This window comes from Siphateles boraxobius, unplaced genomic scaffold (assembly GCF_051911475.1).
Source record: "Siphateles boraxobius isolate OS27281-9 unplaced genomic scaffold, OSU_SipBor_1 1, whole genome shotgun sequence".
NCBI lineage: Eukaryota > Metazoa > Chordata > Actinopteri > Cypriniformes > Leuciscidae > Siphateles > Siphateles boraxobius.
This window is the reverse complement of record NW_027508699.1, coordinates 13,131,389-13,147,500: the sequence shown is the minus strand read 5'-3', so window position 1 is coordinate 13,147,500 and position 16,112 is coordinate 13,131,389. Positions and strand designations below refer to the sequence as shown.

Below are 16,112 nucleotides of genomic sequence, written 5' to 3'. Positions count from 1 at the left end.
TATAACAATTGTGTTAGCTATGAAAATAGCCTTAGTATGACAAAAGATTCAGTCACTTTATTCCAAATATGTCTAAAATGTAATTTCCAATACTATAATTTTCACCACAGAATGTTATCAAACGAAATGATAGTGTGCAGGAAATTACTTTATGAGTTGCGTGTCAGAGTGCGAAAAGTGTCTATTTTGTAAAAAGGCTTTTTTATTCTTTTATCTGAAGAAATGTTGATGTTTGTCTTGCTTGCAGTGTGTTTACTTGTATTACAAAATTGTGTGACAAATTAGGCCTCCGTGTGCTGAGAATGTGTCTAGTGTTTGTGGATATGTTTTTCAAAGTGTTACAATGATCGTTTCTCTGGTTGGGGTTACAACACAGATGCTCAGATACGGATTGAGGACTGATAAATGTACTGCATTTACAACCATTAAAATCATTGCTCTGTGATTATGATTTATTAAGAAGAACTTTAAACCTGTGGATTTGTCTTATTACGGCATTGTTGGACATTGTTACTGAATCATGGTTGGACTTTGTCTTTCCTATGACAAATGGTTGCGACTGTGCCCTGGTATTTATCTGTTATTGTTATGCATTTATGTTATCACTGTCATTTACTCTGAATGAATAGTGAGTGGAACAGCTAATGGGACAGACAGACAGACAGACAGATAAACAGATACGACAGGCAGTGAAAAAATCATTGCGATAAAACAATATTTTAGGTCATCACAGACATGTTCTTGTAATAAAAGTTGCTCAAACAGGTAGGCAGCAGAGGCGATTTCTTTAAGACTGCAAGGGAAGCTCAGCTTCCCCTGTATAATGTCAAAAAAATAATGGTCAAATATGTAGGCCTACTATTGTGTTAATATTTTATTGACTAAAAATGCGTTGGAACAAGTTAATCTCGAAGACGAGTTCGTTCAGAATCAGCAACGTATAGCAGGTCGGCTGACACGATTTCCTTCTCATACAGTCTCGTAGCATCACAGTGCATTTCCCTATGGCATTTCCCCATTGAAGCTGAGCGTCCATTGACTTCAATGGGGCTGCTTAGAACAGTTTTTTTCAGTGCTTCGAAACTAGACTGTCATTGGATAAATGCTCCAAATATGTCCCGCCCACGGACGCTCAGCGTCTCTGGGGTGAATAGAGAAGTGGGCTGGCCTGGAGTCCGGGCGTCTGCGTGATGATTGGAGGATCTGTCGAAAGACTGCATCTCCTTTTGACTGACGGCTATTTTGTACTATAAGAAGTCGCTGAAGCTATTCGCGCTCAGTCCCATCGCGGATTTCTCAAGTGTAGTCAAAAGACAAACTGCTGCAACCTATTTCTTGATATTTGCGTGCGAAATTGCCAATTTTCATTTATGTATTTCACAGTTACATACCACATCCCTTGTTTGAGTTTTAGCGAGTTTAATAAATTTTTTTTGATCGTCATTCATTCATTCATTCATTCATTCATATATTAGGCAAGGCTAGCATGGGTGAAACTGCACACGATGTCAGACAGTGCTAATATTGTCGACCTGATTTTGGCGAAGTCATTTGAAAGTCTTCCTTACGAGGAAAAGCTTAAAATTAAACAGAAGGGCAGATCAACACCTAAGATTGATTTAGTGCAAAAAATAGGGAAAAATAACAGGTCCTTTCAGCTCTCCTGGTATGACAAAATTATCTGGCTGACTGGAAGTGCTGTGACAAATAAAATGTACTGCTGGCCATGCCTCTTAATGAAACCATCTCACGGATGTGTTGTTTGGTCAAAGGTGGGGTTTGAAGATCTGTCTAACTTTGACAGGGCATATAAAAGACATGAAAAGAGCCATGAAAATGTGAGTGTATGTCTAAGATTAAGTTGCATGGGCAGGATCAGGGTTGAGCATGCAATCAATAAAGGTGCTGGCATTCAAGTGGCTAAACATAATGAAACAGTAAAAAAAAAACAGGGCCTTCCTAAACCGCCTTATTGATGTGACATCCTTGCTTGACCGGCAGGTGCTGTCATTTAGGGGACATGATGAGAGTAGTGAATCATCCAACAAGGGGAATTACAGGGAGTTCACAGAAACATTAGCTAAATATGAAAATATAAATAGTCACTGGAAAAGACGCCTAGTTGGTACGACAGGGTCACAGAGCATTTTCTTGAAAAGGAACGCAGGGCAGAATTTACGTTTAAATAAATGGACAATTCTATGATGTAGGCCGAAAATGAGCTTCCCCTCTTTGAGAGACCGGCAGCCGCCACTGGTAGGCAGCATAATTGTTCTACCCTCTTTATTTAAAGCGACTTTGTCTTAGCAACATGCTAATGGCAAACTCTACTACAAATCAATTGGGCCCTTTGAGTGCTGTTTGTATGATGCATAAATCCACTGCCTTTGTAGAGCATCCCAAATCATTTCCACTTTGATGCTCGGGAGTCTCTGTACTAGTTAAGTGCTAGTTGGTATTCCAACGCACCTGCTGTATTCAACGATTTTGATCACAAGCTTCACAATGCTAGTCACCAGAATAGTCAGTTCATTTACATAAACATATAGTTCTGTAAAATATAGTTCAGCTTGAAGAGATCACATAAAAAGCATCATTTACTTTTTTTTTGGCTAACAAGTGGCTAAATGAGAATACAGAAGTTGTCTGGGAGATTAAAGTGCCCCTCCCTACTATGTTATTAATGATTCTGAACTTCCTGCTCGAACCCAAGTAGGTTTGTAACAAATTTGCATAGTGCATAAAACATGTAAGAATCACAAACTTTTGTCGGTCACAAAGCTTATTTTCTGCAATATTCCAAAATCCAATGGAAAAATCCAGTTGGGTTTTGTTTAGGGTGATTCAAACTTCCGGGTTGGTCTACAAAAATACATCATCCCTGTTCAGAAGAGCTCTTTTGAGACACATTCAAGATGGAAAAGATTAAATTACTATGAGTGATTTCACTGTTTCAAATGATTTGTCCCACTAACAGGGACATAATAACCGCATAATACATGGAAAACTGTTGGCATACAGAGTTAGATCTATAAATTGATAATCCCTGATATTGATATAATGCATTCTGCAGTGCAGCTTGTAGAAGGCAGCAGCCTATGTAGTCAGTAGACAGCGAGGCAGGTCAGCAGGTTTTGGGACAGAGCCAATGATATGTTTTTACACTCTGACCCCCGTCCCGCTGTCTGTACGTTCTCCTACAGTGACGGCTCCTCTACATCTCTGTCTGCTCTTCCATGACCGCCATTTTGATCTGTCTCCCGCACTCGTCGCCCCGGAGGAGTCTGGGACGTGACCTTCAGTGTAGATTCTGGCTGCACTGGCCCCTGCTGATTGCTCTGTCACGGAAAACTAATTACCGGAGGCATCAACAGTATGCTTCGCAGGGCACGGGGCAGCATACGGGCATCCACAAAATGACACACCTAATGCTCCGCTCACACACACACACCACACATGCAAGCATGTGCGCTTTGCTTATAATACAAGAAAACAAATATGTATTTGTGTAACATTATGAAAATAAGTGCAGTGACGCATATTTATGAGGTTCCTGTTAGCAAGAAAGCAAACATTAACACAAACAATCCAGGCTTGTTTTATATTGCACTTCTTGTGTTGGCTGATAACAGAAGATTAATACAAAAACAACAAACTACAGTACTTATATAAACAGTAATGCCCGTGTGCCCATGTTTGACTTATTTGCTCGTTATTTAAACAAAAGACAGTCAATGTGTACACTGCAAAAAATTCCTTTATTACTTTGTATTTTTGTCTAGGTTTCCAGTACAATCTGAAATCAAGTATACAAGTATGTACTTGAGAGCAAATTACATAAGGTATTAAGTAGTGTCAAATATCTGATGTGGTGTTTATGATGCCATTTGAATTTATTTTCCTGACCCCATTTTTGTTTATAAGTATTCTTACCACACTTAAGTATACTTACTGTGAAACAGGAAGAAAAAAAACAGCCAAGGGGTAAGAGAAAATACACTCACAAAAAGGGAAACCAAGATTATTTTTCTTACCCCACTGGAAGATTATTGTTCTAACTTCATTGACACATTTTTCAGAAAACAAGGCATAACTTCTTAAGTCATTTTAATCTTAATTTAAGACATTTGTATACTAGAAAACAATACAAATACAAGTTGTTTTTTTTGCAGTGTATGAGATTTACCCCCCTTTTTATTGTCTGGCTGATGAAAATTGTAAGTTCACTTTGAAAAGTAGAGCGCACCCTTCCTCAAAAAGCAGCATCATTTGAGATATCAGTCATATCTTTAGCACAAATAGTGCAGGATGAGGATTACTATAATTAAGTTACAGTTAGTTAGAGTTTTTTTTAAATCTCTAACGCTAACTATGAGGAATTGTAATAGTAAAGAGTCCCTTAGTAAACGCCACTATTTAAGGTCAGTAAGAAAGTTGGCTTCTAAAACCAGCCCTACTGAAATGAGTAAATGAGTCTGTCATGCTGCTGCCATCTGCCACTACTAATGCTCTCTGCCAGCAGGACAGACACAATCAGGTCGAAATGTCCAGCTCACATCTCTAGATCCACAACGGATCAGATGCTGCTCCTCTCTTATTCATGAGATGTTGAGCAGAATGATGGGCATGTGGGTAGTTAACATGAAATATCAAGCAGTGAGTCTAAAATTATTGTTTAAAAGTTTGATATTGGTTCCTTTTTTTTTAAGGAATCTCTTATGCTCACCAAGGCATTATTTGATCAAAAATATAGTGCAAATATAGTGGAACATTCAAAAGATCAGTATTGTTTGAAATGGTCATCTTTTGTTTACTATTATAAATGTCTATACTGTCACTTTTGATCAATTTAAAGAGTCCTCAGAATAAAAAATAAAAAATTCATACTGACGCCAAACTTTTGAGTAGTGTACTGTACATTATATATTTCTACTTTTAAAAATGTCACACTGAAGGAATATTTAAGTGAAGACAAGATGATTCAAAATGGTAAGCTTAAAAAAGAAGCTTAAAATGTACACTTTCCTCATAGATTAATTTTTGTTCCTAGTGTTTCTTTCTGTATATATATAGTCCTCATTTTCAGTAAGTCTGTCTGATCTCATGTCTATTGTGGTTGTTCTGTTCCCGTGATTTAGTTTCTAGATTACCTGTGTAATTTTGAGTTTATTTATTTGAGTTTATTATTAAAAGTTGCTGCTTCCAAATAGATCTAGCTCTTTTATTTCCCGTCTTTATTTGCAACCCCTGCTTGACACTTTTTGTGATTAATATTACGCATTTAAGCAGTAAATCTGCATATTGCCTGTCTGATGATATTTTTTACATTTTCAACGGTGGATATAAAAATGTACACACCGCTGTTAAAACAGGGTGTGAAATGTCAGAAAAAATCTTACAAGAACAGTTGGAGTCCATCAGAGTCACTTCAGGTGAAGACAGACTATTTCACATGAGCTTGATGAGTAGGTCATTGTGAACAGACACATTCTCAATTACAAAAGGGTGTGCACACCTATTTAGTTAGTTTATTTTAAGTTTTAGGGTACGTTTACAGGACAACGTTATGCTTAAAACTGAGAAGTTTTCCTTTGAGTTTTCCGCATACAGACGACATTGTCAAAACTATCCCCATTCACATGGATCCGCGAAAACGACTAAAAACTCTATATTCTGCTGCCAGGCCATTAGATGAAACACTATAGAACACGTATATATGAACACGTAATACGCATGTGCATGACATCATCGTCTTCGGAGATTCACGTTTTTGTTGTTTACACTGAAACGTGCACTTTGAAACTGGTTTACAAAAGTTTGCGTTTTCAGGCACCCAAAACACTGTTTCCTGTAAATGAACGGCCAAAACACCTAAAGTTTTACAGTTTTAGTTGTGTCGTGTAAACAGCCCCTTAAATTGTTATTTTTTTTCTCTGAAATGTGCCATTTTGGATTTTAGTGGCAAATTTAACCAATAAATCACCAGAACTTTTGCACCTTTATGCTCAATCCCAATTCTACCCCTTGTTTTCGAGTGTACCCCTTGGCCCTTAAACCAGAGTTACAAGGGCCAAGGGGTTGTAATATTCCCCTACGAAATGGAACAACCCTTCATGAACCCGATACATCATCAGTTGTGGATGATCGCTCTGACGTTACGGAAGCGATGGGTTTTTACAGGATTTCTCCATGACAACGACTGACAATGAGCGCCGCTGCTCTTACCTCTGAGGAAACATGATGATTATAACATTCCTTCCTCGAAATGTATCTCTTTTCTGTTTCGGAAAGGTAATTTATTATACAATTTCTTAATTTAAATGCCTATATTATTATTATTATAAGAGTAAATAAAGTGCATGGTGGTGTCATCTGGGGCTAAATTTAAATGTTTAACCGTTTGCGAAGCCATCTCGCTGGTGATTCGCGATGTTTTCTGGGAACTTTCTCGTAGCCCTCCGTTCGGAATGTGCCTCTGAAAAATCTCCGTTTTGAGGGCTATGTAGCCCTACCCCTCCGCCCTACCCCTCTATCACAACAAGAATCGGGACACACGTTTTTCGCATTCACGTCTAGGGGTAGGGCCAAGGGGTGAATTGGGATTGAGCCTTAATGTCACAATTGCATCACAAAAACCAGCGGTTTTAACACGGTTGTGTAGACTTTTTATATCCACAGTGCATGAACAACCTGTTACATATTCCACAAAATCATAAACTGATTAAAGTTATAATGAACACCAGGCTATATTGGTAGGCTACTGTATACTGTTTTGTGGTATTTCATTATTACTTATTTAAGTTTTTTTTTTTTGTGACAAGTGTATTTGTGATTCTCTTACCAGTTGCTGTCCTTTGGGACCCCATCCGGCATACTGCAGTGCGGTATTCTGCACCTCATTAGGGGTCAGTTCCACTTTCTCTCTGTCAAAAAAACAAACCGTTCTCAAAACAAGAATAGCATGACTGCACGTGTGTGTGTTTCTTTCCATTAATATCGTGATGTGACACCAGAGAAGGTCAAATATGTATCTGTTGCATGACAGAGAGACTGTTAAAGTGTGTGTGTGTTTGTGTGTGTGTGTGTGTGTGTCATACTGAATGACCAAGATGTGTGTGTAGTGTACATGTTTAACCTATTTGAAGTCTAATTACCATAGTATCCTATACAATTATCGTGTTGATGCATTTCATTGGTCAAAATCTGAATTCACTTGTGACATTAAAGGCTTTGAGATCGGGGGAGACCCACTCACTCTGAGGACAAATTATATTTGCACAGACACGGCCAGCTCTGGGGAAATGACACCATATCTAAGGAAACACAGTAGGTGGCAGTGCTACCCACAATTCAGTTCTCTACAATGGCACTATCGTATAGAGTTCAGTGAACTGAACCCTCATGACATTAGAGTTAGTGACAGTAGAAACTAAAACCAGTGAGAATGTTGAAAGGATTCGGTCATAACAACCAGACTTACGGAGAATCAAGGCTGCAGATGATGTAATGGGCCATGAAGGAATACTGATAAAGCTGTGGAACAAAGAGAGCAGACGAGATGTCCTTTAAAAGCACACACTGTGTCATCTTTTACAAAGAGATGTGATGCAACATATAAGATAACTTAGTAAGAAAAGACAGGAGAATTTGAGTAACAAACGTAGCTAGATTCTTCTCATTACAAATCAGAATATAAAGCAATTACCGGCACAATATTGTAGGTTAACAGCACATATTTTAGATCAGGAGACACTTGGTAATCGGGTGGTTTGTAGGATCCCTGAAACAAAAGGCTCTAAAGTTACTTTTCTTTACAAGTACAAAACATCTACAGAGCTGCATATGTTAATATAGCTGTTAATCAAAGCGGTAAAAACCTGGCTGTGGAAACTCTCAAACATCTTTTTCTCCACTAATGTCTCGTTGGTATTTGTCAGCACGTTGTACTTCACCACATCTCCATTGAGGGTACGATACAGCATTTCAGTGTCTATGAAGAGGAAGAAAAAAAATTATTATCCTTGATGTACATATATTCGAATAATGTACAGTCAGCTAGTCATTATCACAAAATTAATCTTGAAATAGTTATATATTTGTTTTAGCAATATATATATATAGGTTTCTCTTGTGATAATTTCCAGCTGGATGTACATGCTTACAGTTTAACTGCCATTTAGATCGTATATATTGTTTCGTGCCAGCCATTTTAGTCTAGGGGTAATAGCCATAGCAGTAACACATTTTGGAGAGAAAGAGCACAGGAACTTCTTGTCTCCAGCCCCAGTAACACACATCCAGAATGAATGAACTTAAATGGGTGTTTATTGCATCAAAATAAAAATATAAAGGGAAAACATAAGTTTCAGGAGGGGGCAAAGGCCAACACAACAAACAAAAATGTATCTATCTCAGTTTTAACAATAACTTACATAAACAAAACAAAAAAATAATAACATGAACTTCCCCATCTCCCTGACTATACATAACCAGGAGAAAAGCAGTTTCAAACAAAAATGGCACCTACCTCCTTTCCTTAAAAGAAAATCTTAAATTCTGAAAAAAGGTGTAAATCTTCAACTAAATTCACAATTGCACCAATGATTAGCACTAGGGATGGGCATATCGATGTGAAGTATCGATCTATCGCTACTGACGTCGAGTATCAAAACTCAAAAATATCGATATTAAAGTTTTCTTTTAACCAGTAATTTTGTTTATTTGACAAGAAAGTGAATGCGTACAATGTACAATTGGATGAATAACCTATGCTAGTAAATAACGGTGTAGTAGAACTATTTTCCTGCTTATCTGAACACACGCAAATGATGCAAGTCCGAAGCAATCAATCAGAGAGAGAGAGTTCACACACTGCCGACAATGCATTCAAACAGGGCTGCGTTTCCCAAAAGTATCATAAGAAACCATTGATTGCTTTTGGGAAACAAAGCCTAGAACAATGCTTAACAGAAGACAGAAAATAATCATATGTTTGAGTTATTTCACAATAAACAAATTGAAAATGTAGCCTACATAGTTTGTGCAATTTATATGCAATTAAAAAGAATAAAAAGGATGCATTTTACAGGTGCAACAGCCTGTCACTGGCAGTCCCTCATGAAAATTACATTGACCAGTCCAATTACACCTATAATATTTTGTAGATTTCCATGGTTACCACCAAGTAAACATTTTAACCACGTGTAAACAAAAATATAACCAAATAAGTTCCAGTTAAGGATGTATTGAATGTTAAAATGCCTTTTAAATATAATATTAAGTGGGTATCATTACCCATTTTATTCTTAGTAATTCAAAAATTTAAGAAATTTTAACTAAAATTTAAATGTTCAGTTAAGAGGTATCATATCAGTATCAGCAACACTGTGCAAGTATCGGCATCATATCGAGACAAAAAAAGTGGTATCGCCCATCCCTAATTAGCACTAGTCAGCAACAGAGCACAATAAAGTTCTCTGGAGCAGGAGACCAGAAGTCCATGTGACAGAGTTACAGTCGGCAACCACATCCCTCTCAGCTTGCAGTGAAGCAGTGCTGGCTTTATATGCTGGCTTTCTCCTGGCTACAGCCAATCAGTGGAGCCGAGCTGATTGAGCAGCAAATCAGCAACAGGTGCACTCAATCACCTCAATGAGATTGGTAGACATGGGGATAAAAGAAAACAGCACACCACAAAACAGATAATTGAAATACGTTAAATTAAATACACATTAAATACGTCTCAGGATGCAACAATATATATACACTGCCGTTCAAAAGTGTGGAATCGGTAAGATGTTGTTTTTAAAAGAAGTCTCTTATGCTCACCAAGGCTGCATTCATTTGATTAAAAATATAAAAAAAAACAAAGAAACAGTAATATTGTGAAATATTATTACAATTTAAAATATTTGAATGTTTTCTTGTCTTTTTGAATGTATTTAAAAATGTAATTTATTCCTGTGATGCATCAGCATCATTACTCCAGTCTTCAGTGTCACATGATCCTTCAGAAATCATTCTAAAATACCGATTTGCTGCTCAAGAAACGTTTATTATTATTATCAATGTTGAAAACAGTTATGTAAAAAAATAAATAGAAAGTTCAAAAGAACAGCATTTATCTGAAATAGAAAGCTTTTGTAACATTATACACTACCGTTTAAAGGGGGGGGGGGGGGTGTTATAAAAAATCAATACTTTTATTCCGCAAGGATCCATTAAATTGCTCAAAAGTTATAGTAAAGACATTTATAATGTTACAAAATATTCTGTTTCAAATAAATAAATTAGAACTTTCTATTCATCAAAGAATCATTCATGTAATTCTTATTCATGAAAAAAAATGTACAGAAATGTTTTCAAGATTGATAGTTTTTTGATCATCAAATCAGCATATCAGAATGATTTCTGAAGGATCATGTGACACTAAAGACTGGAGTAATTATGCTGAAAAACAGGAATACATTAAATATAAATACATATTCAAAGAGAAAACAGTTATTTTAAATTGTCATAATATTTAACAATATTACTGTTTTTTTTGTTGTTTTTTATTGTATTTTTAATCTTACCGATCCCGAATTTTTGAACAGCAGTGTGTGTGTGTGTGTGTGTGTGTGTGTGTGTGTGTTTGTATATATATTTGATTAATACCATTTTGAACTTTCTATTCATCAACGAATCTTTAAAACAACATTTTATAAAATATTAAGCAGCACAGCTGTTCTAAACGGTTGTGTTTATTAAGTAAGGGATGATGTACATCCAGCCTGTGGTTCTCTCAAAATAACCCCCGACAGGGTTATGAGGTCTTGATCAGTAATTATGGGGATAAGATAATTGATAATTGATTTCAGATCAAACTGTTTTAAAATCGTACCTGTTTGAATCTCATAATTCAACAGTGTACAAAACAATAGTCACAAAATGGCAGCAGCTGCGTTTGTATGAAACAAGAGAGAGCGAGTCCATGATACTTGGATGACATAATTAAATAACTGTACATAAAATATTGATTCGACTGAGTTTTAATATTTTATTAGCTCACCGAACGCAAATCTTCCACAAAGAAGAACTGTTCTTAGCAGGCGTATAGCACTGATGACTTCAGTAACCCGGATGAAGCCTGCGTTATCTGTTTTGAGCGGTTCTACAGTATCTGAGAATAATTTACCGCTGGATGGTGCGTTTGACCAATCAGAATCAAGTATTCCACAGAGCTGTGTAATTATTATTAAGAAATGTGTCTTATTATGTACATACTGTATATATATTTGAACCAACCAAACAGTAGGGTAAAGATTTATGGACAATGGCTCAATTCTGATGAGAAAGGACAACTACTTTTACTGTTGTATTATGCGCATAAAATGGCTTGGGTTAATTTTTATAATGCATATAAATGTATTCATTCATTTATTTTGAATAGCCTTTAAAACCTGTTTATAGCTCATTTTAAAGCATTGGCTTTTAAAAGTTCCTATTTTGCTAAGGCAACTGTGTTCTTTTATTCAGGCTGTAAATGTTATACCTACCCCGGTAAACAAGTCTGCTACGGACCTGAATGCAGATAGCGCTCGCCTTGATAAATAATACAGACGAGTGATCGCTTTTAAAAAGGCTTGACGTGGAGTTGTGGAGCAAGTCAGAGGGAGAATAATAGGCCTTTTTCTCCGAGGTAAACACAGCCTTAAATCAACAAGAGCGTTTTCAGGAGCAGAATAACAAACAAAAAGAAGGATTAATCAAAATGCAGATAAAAACATTTTTTGCATGGTTTACAAGGCACCCGGGCTGCACTTTTTTTTAACATAAACAAGGACAAACAAAGGACACCCCCATTCTCCACCCTCCCAAAAATAGGTTCAAATCTCACAGAAAAATTATAGAAGTAGCTAAAATAAGGTACCAACAAAACCCTAAGAATTAGAGACATAAACCAGAACAACCTCAGTGTGTACTATCTACGGTGATACTGTGCAAAAAATAGTTTACAGTTTCTATTTTTTTTAATTCAGTGTTAAAGTGATCGTGTTTTTTTTATTTTTTGCTGTCAGCATGAGCACTGTGATTTGTGACAAGATTTTTTTCCCAGAACCCTCCTGTATGTTTCTTAATACACTTAAGAACACTTTTAAAAAGTACTTTGTAATAATGTCAATTAAACATTAAACATTAAAAATTAAACATTTTGCTTTCATTTGTTCTAATAATCTTTTATCATGCTTTAAAGAAGTACACTCATTGTGATGACGAGCTGACTAACATACTAAAGCACATGTAAATTAGCCTACTTGATTATAATTTTAACTGCCAAGTTATTATTTTTTAATTGTACTACATTGAAACTTCATTAAAATGTTAGTAGCTTGCTAGTAGCCTACTGCATTCGACAGTACACTTTAACCATATTTTAAAAACAATAGAAATAATTATGAATTTGAGTCCTGAAGTGGGTCAAAAAAGCACTCTTTAGTTCAACTAACTGCATTTAATATAAATTTATACTAATATATTTTAATTTAAGGCGAGACACTACAGGTGAATAGGGTAAAAATTTTTAACTTACAGATATCACCATGACACTTAACCAGTTGATTACTCACAAGAATAGGAGAAAAAAATGTATTGCAAGTTTTCTGTAATTTTATGTTTAAATATGCTAATCAGGCTATATCTAATTAAATATGCACTAATTTGCATATGTTGAAGTGACTTTTTTGAATATGAAAAAAACAAGGTTCAAAATTATTGTTGCATTTTGTTGATATATTAAATAAAAAGACATTACCAGAGGGGATTATTCCTTTTGTTACCCTGTAAATCAGAAAATAATGCCAATAGCTTAAAAAAAAAAGATTTCCGCCCTATTTTTAGGCATAAAATGTCATATAAATCAGGCCAAGAATGATATATCAACAACTCCCTCTGGACAAACCTTCACAATATAGTTAGGAATAGGGCTGTACAGTTTGGTGAATGTAGGTGCTACAGAAGTGGAAAATCGTCACTAGGAGTGTGAGAAAAACTCATTTTTAGAAAACGGCCTTTAAAGATTTTTATGGTAAAATTCCACTGATTTCTATTGAAAGCCATGAATTACAGAAAAAATATGCTTTAGGTCCAATTAAAATCAATGTATCACACTGTTTAACATCCAAAACTCATCATTGCTTCATCCATCACTGATCATAACATCCAAAACAACACTCAAAACATCAAAACCACACATCAACAGTCCATCACACAGGTGAATCTGCCTGAGGGACTCACAAACACTTTAGGATCCCACAATTACAGATTTGTTTAGTATTATAAAGTAATTATATTATACAAAAACTGAAATGTGTTGTGTAATGTAATTGTTTTGTATATATAGTGTGTAAAGTATAGTATGTATGTGAAGTATGTATATAATGTCAGAGCATGTCATGTGACGATTCTGAACAAATCACGTTGTCAGAAATTGGCATCAGCCAATGAGATTGCGCATTTCGAGTTAAATCGCCCGTTTTACTTTCATGATTGGTAGCTGGTAAACAGGAAATGACCATATTTGGATCCGACAGCATTGCAAAGGAGAGAGAGGTCTTTCTAACGGTGTGTGTGATGACAGGGTGCAGACAGCGATCGCGGAGCAGCGGGATGACGCCAACTTTTGATGAATTTAGGCGAAATCTACACACGCAAACAGACAAAGTGTAGTAAAATAAAGACCTAAATGTGTATTTTGGACTTTTTTCAGCACAAGTCTGAAAGAAGACATGTTATTGAAGACAAATAGCCCAAAATCTCAAAATTGACCAGTGAAAAAAAAAAGATGTTTTTGCATGCCTTGTCTCGCCTTAATTGTGAATAACATGCAATTAAGTGTCCAAAAACAGAATTTTAAAGGATATTATTTACATAAGTACTCTTTTTAAAAGTATGCTTCTTAAAAGTGTACTTCATTTTCCCGTCGATATAGAAATATGCTGCATTGAAACTCACACTTTATTTAGATCATTTTTATAGATCATTTATATAAATGTCAAATACTGTAATGTTTACCCTTTTCATGGGTTTTATACATGCAATGGTTGTGTGTCTTTTTTTTTTTGATTTTGTGCGCAGTGTAGTGTTTTAAAGACTGATAATGTGCAATAAAACAATTCACTTTATCTAAAATAAAGTACAGTAGTTTGTGTCAATGGACAGAACAATCAGCCACTTAAAAAAATTATACATTTATTTATGTATGCTGCTTGACGTCTTGTACAATGGCAACATTTAACGCAAATGTAAACAATGGCACCTGGAGAGATTATGAGAGAGATTATGCTGCAGTGCATTTAAATAGGTCATGCTTGTACATGGAACAACACAATAACAAAAACAGAAAACATGCTAATGTTGTTGAGGATTATTTGACATGCTAATGTGGATCAATGTGCCAAAGATTCACAGTCATGCTGCTGAATTACAATGAGAAAGATCCCATTTTTGAGAGTTTGAGGAACAATTAGAGTCCTTGGGGATGGGGTTTGCCAGTTTTGTGAGGTCATGCCAACCTCTGCTCTAATGGTTAATTAGCCTGACCCATCTGTTGTACTGTCTTCAACAGACGACTTTTATAACAATCTGTCCTTTTGGAAAATTATAAATGATATGCACTTTCTAGTGCTTTCTTAATTCTTACTAAACTTTGGTGTAGAAACAGTTTTCACTCAGAAATTGCTATAAAAAACACAAATACAAGCAGCTAGTTTTTACTGGTCCAAGGTTATATACCAGCTAAAAACTACATCAAATATGAAAATTGTCTACCTGGTCAAAAACAGGTACCCATCAAGAAATCCCATTGAGCAAATAATTGATACCAGCATGTATCAGCATAAATAACAGCTAAAAAACCATGCACCAACATGGACCAGCCCGCTTTAACCAGAATTTTTAGCAGGCTTGCTGTTCAATCTTCAGCAATGAAAAGTAATACATAGCCCAATCCAAGTTTTACAGTCAATAAAAGGCAATAAAGTGACACAGAGTCTGCAGTCATTTGTTTTAAGTGTTTGGTGAAAACCCAGAGCCACTAAACCAACTTGAAAAAATTCAAGACCGAACAAAGGAAGAAAAGAATATGCAATGCTGGGTAAGAATATATCTCCACACCTGTCCATATTAAATTGGGATTTTCATCTGGAGTACCACAGAGATTGCATTCGATCAGTATGAAGCTTTAGATGCAGATCCTGATGCAATTTCTCTCTGTTGTTATGAGATGATGAAAAAAGTGACTGCATCCACCCACAGCTCTAGCAGCCGAACGAGAGGGAGTAAAACTCAACTGCCACTCACCGCTAAGCCATGTTGCCTTAGGGTCGTGTGCCTTGAGCTTTCCATTGAAGATATCCTCAATCGTGACTTTCTTTTTGGAGGCCAGACTGTCATCCTCACCTGTGAGCAGAAGATTTGGACAATATTACAAGAGCAGACTAGAAAATGAAAGTTTGTCAAGACAAACTGCTGGACAAAGTTTTCAAATGGTACAAATTATTGAAAGGTTATAGTTTTAAGGTTACACAGGTTTTATACAAACAGACAGCTATTCTATCCCATGTTTAAAAAAAAAAGCACATCTAATTATATTTATTGTGCACTTGTATTAAACTAAAAAAAACTGTAATTGCGGATATAATATTGTGAAATAAAATGTGATTTAAGTGTTTCTTAACAGATAGTTTCTTAACACTCTGGTACACTTTGAAAAAGAGCTTTGTAGTAATGTTTTTAACGTTGTTTATGTGGTGTTTTTAATATGCTTTAAGACAAACCATGTGAAAATTCATAAGTAAACACCATTGCTGAGTATTTTCTCTAATACTTAACTTAAAAACTTAAAACAACATCATTTGAAATTGTGTAACATTAGCAACATTATTAGCTGTCTGATAACATAGTCAAGCAAAGGGCTAATCATATTAGTTACCGCTATGTGTCCGATGTTGTAAAGAGCGATACCATTGCGCAACGTTTACCTCAGTAAGTCGGCCCAGTGAATCTGTGAGTTGGCGTGAGTGAGTGGAGCAGGGGCTAATTAACATTTTAAACATTTTAAATATGTAATTTTG

General features: G+C 35.8%; 1 protein-coding gene across 4 annotated transcripts in view; it reads right to left on the bottom strand.

Moving 5' to 3' along the window:
• The window catches only part of dpp6b (dipeptidyl-peptidase 6b), a 196,178-nt gene that overhangs the window by 19,634 nt on the left and 160,432 nt on the right, over positions 1-16,112 (bottom strand). For all 4 annotated transcript variants that reach the window (XM_077214812.1, XM_077214713.1, XM_077214998.1 and 1 more), the window contains 5 exons: positions 15,340-15,438; positions 7,878-7,990; positions 7,706-7,780; positions 7,481-7,533; positions 6,842-6,923 (listed from right to left, as the gene is read on the bottom strand). In XM_077214812.1, the coding sequence (XP_077070927.1) occupies positions 6,842-6,923; positions 7,481-7,533; positions 7,706-7,780; positions 7,878-7,990; positions 15,340-15,438 (422 nt within the window). The remainder of the gene's footprint in view (positions 1-6,841; positions 6,924-7,480; positions 7,534-7,705; positions 7,781-7,877; positions 7,991-15,339; positions 15,439-16,112) is intronic.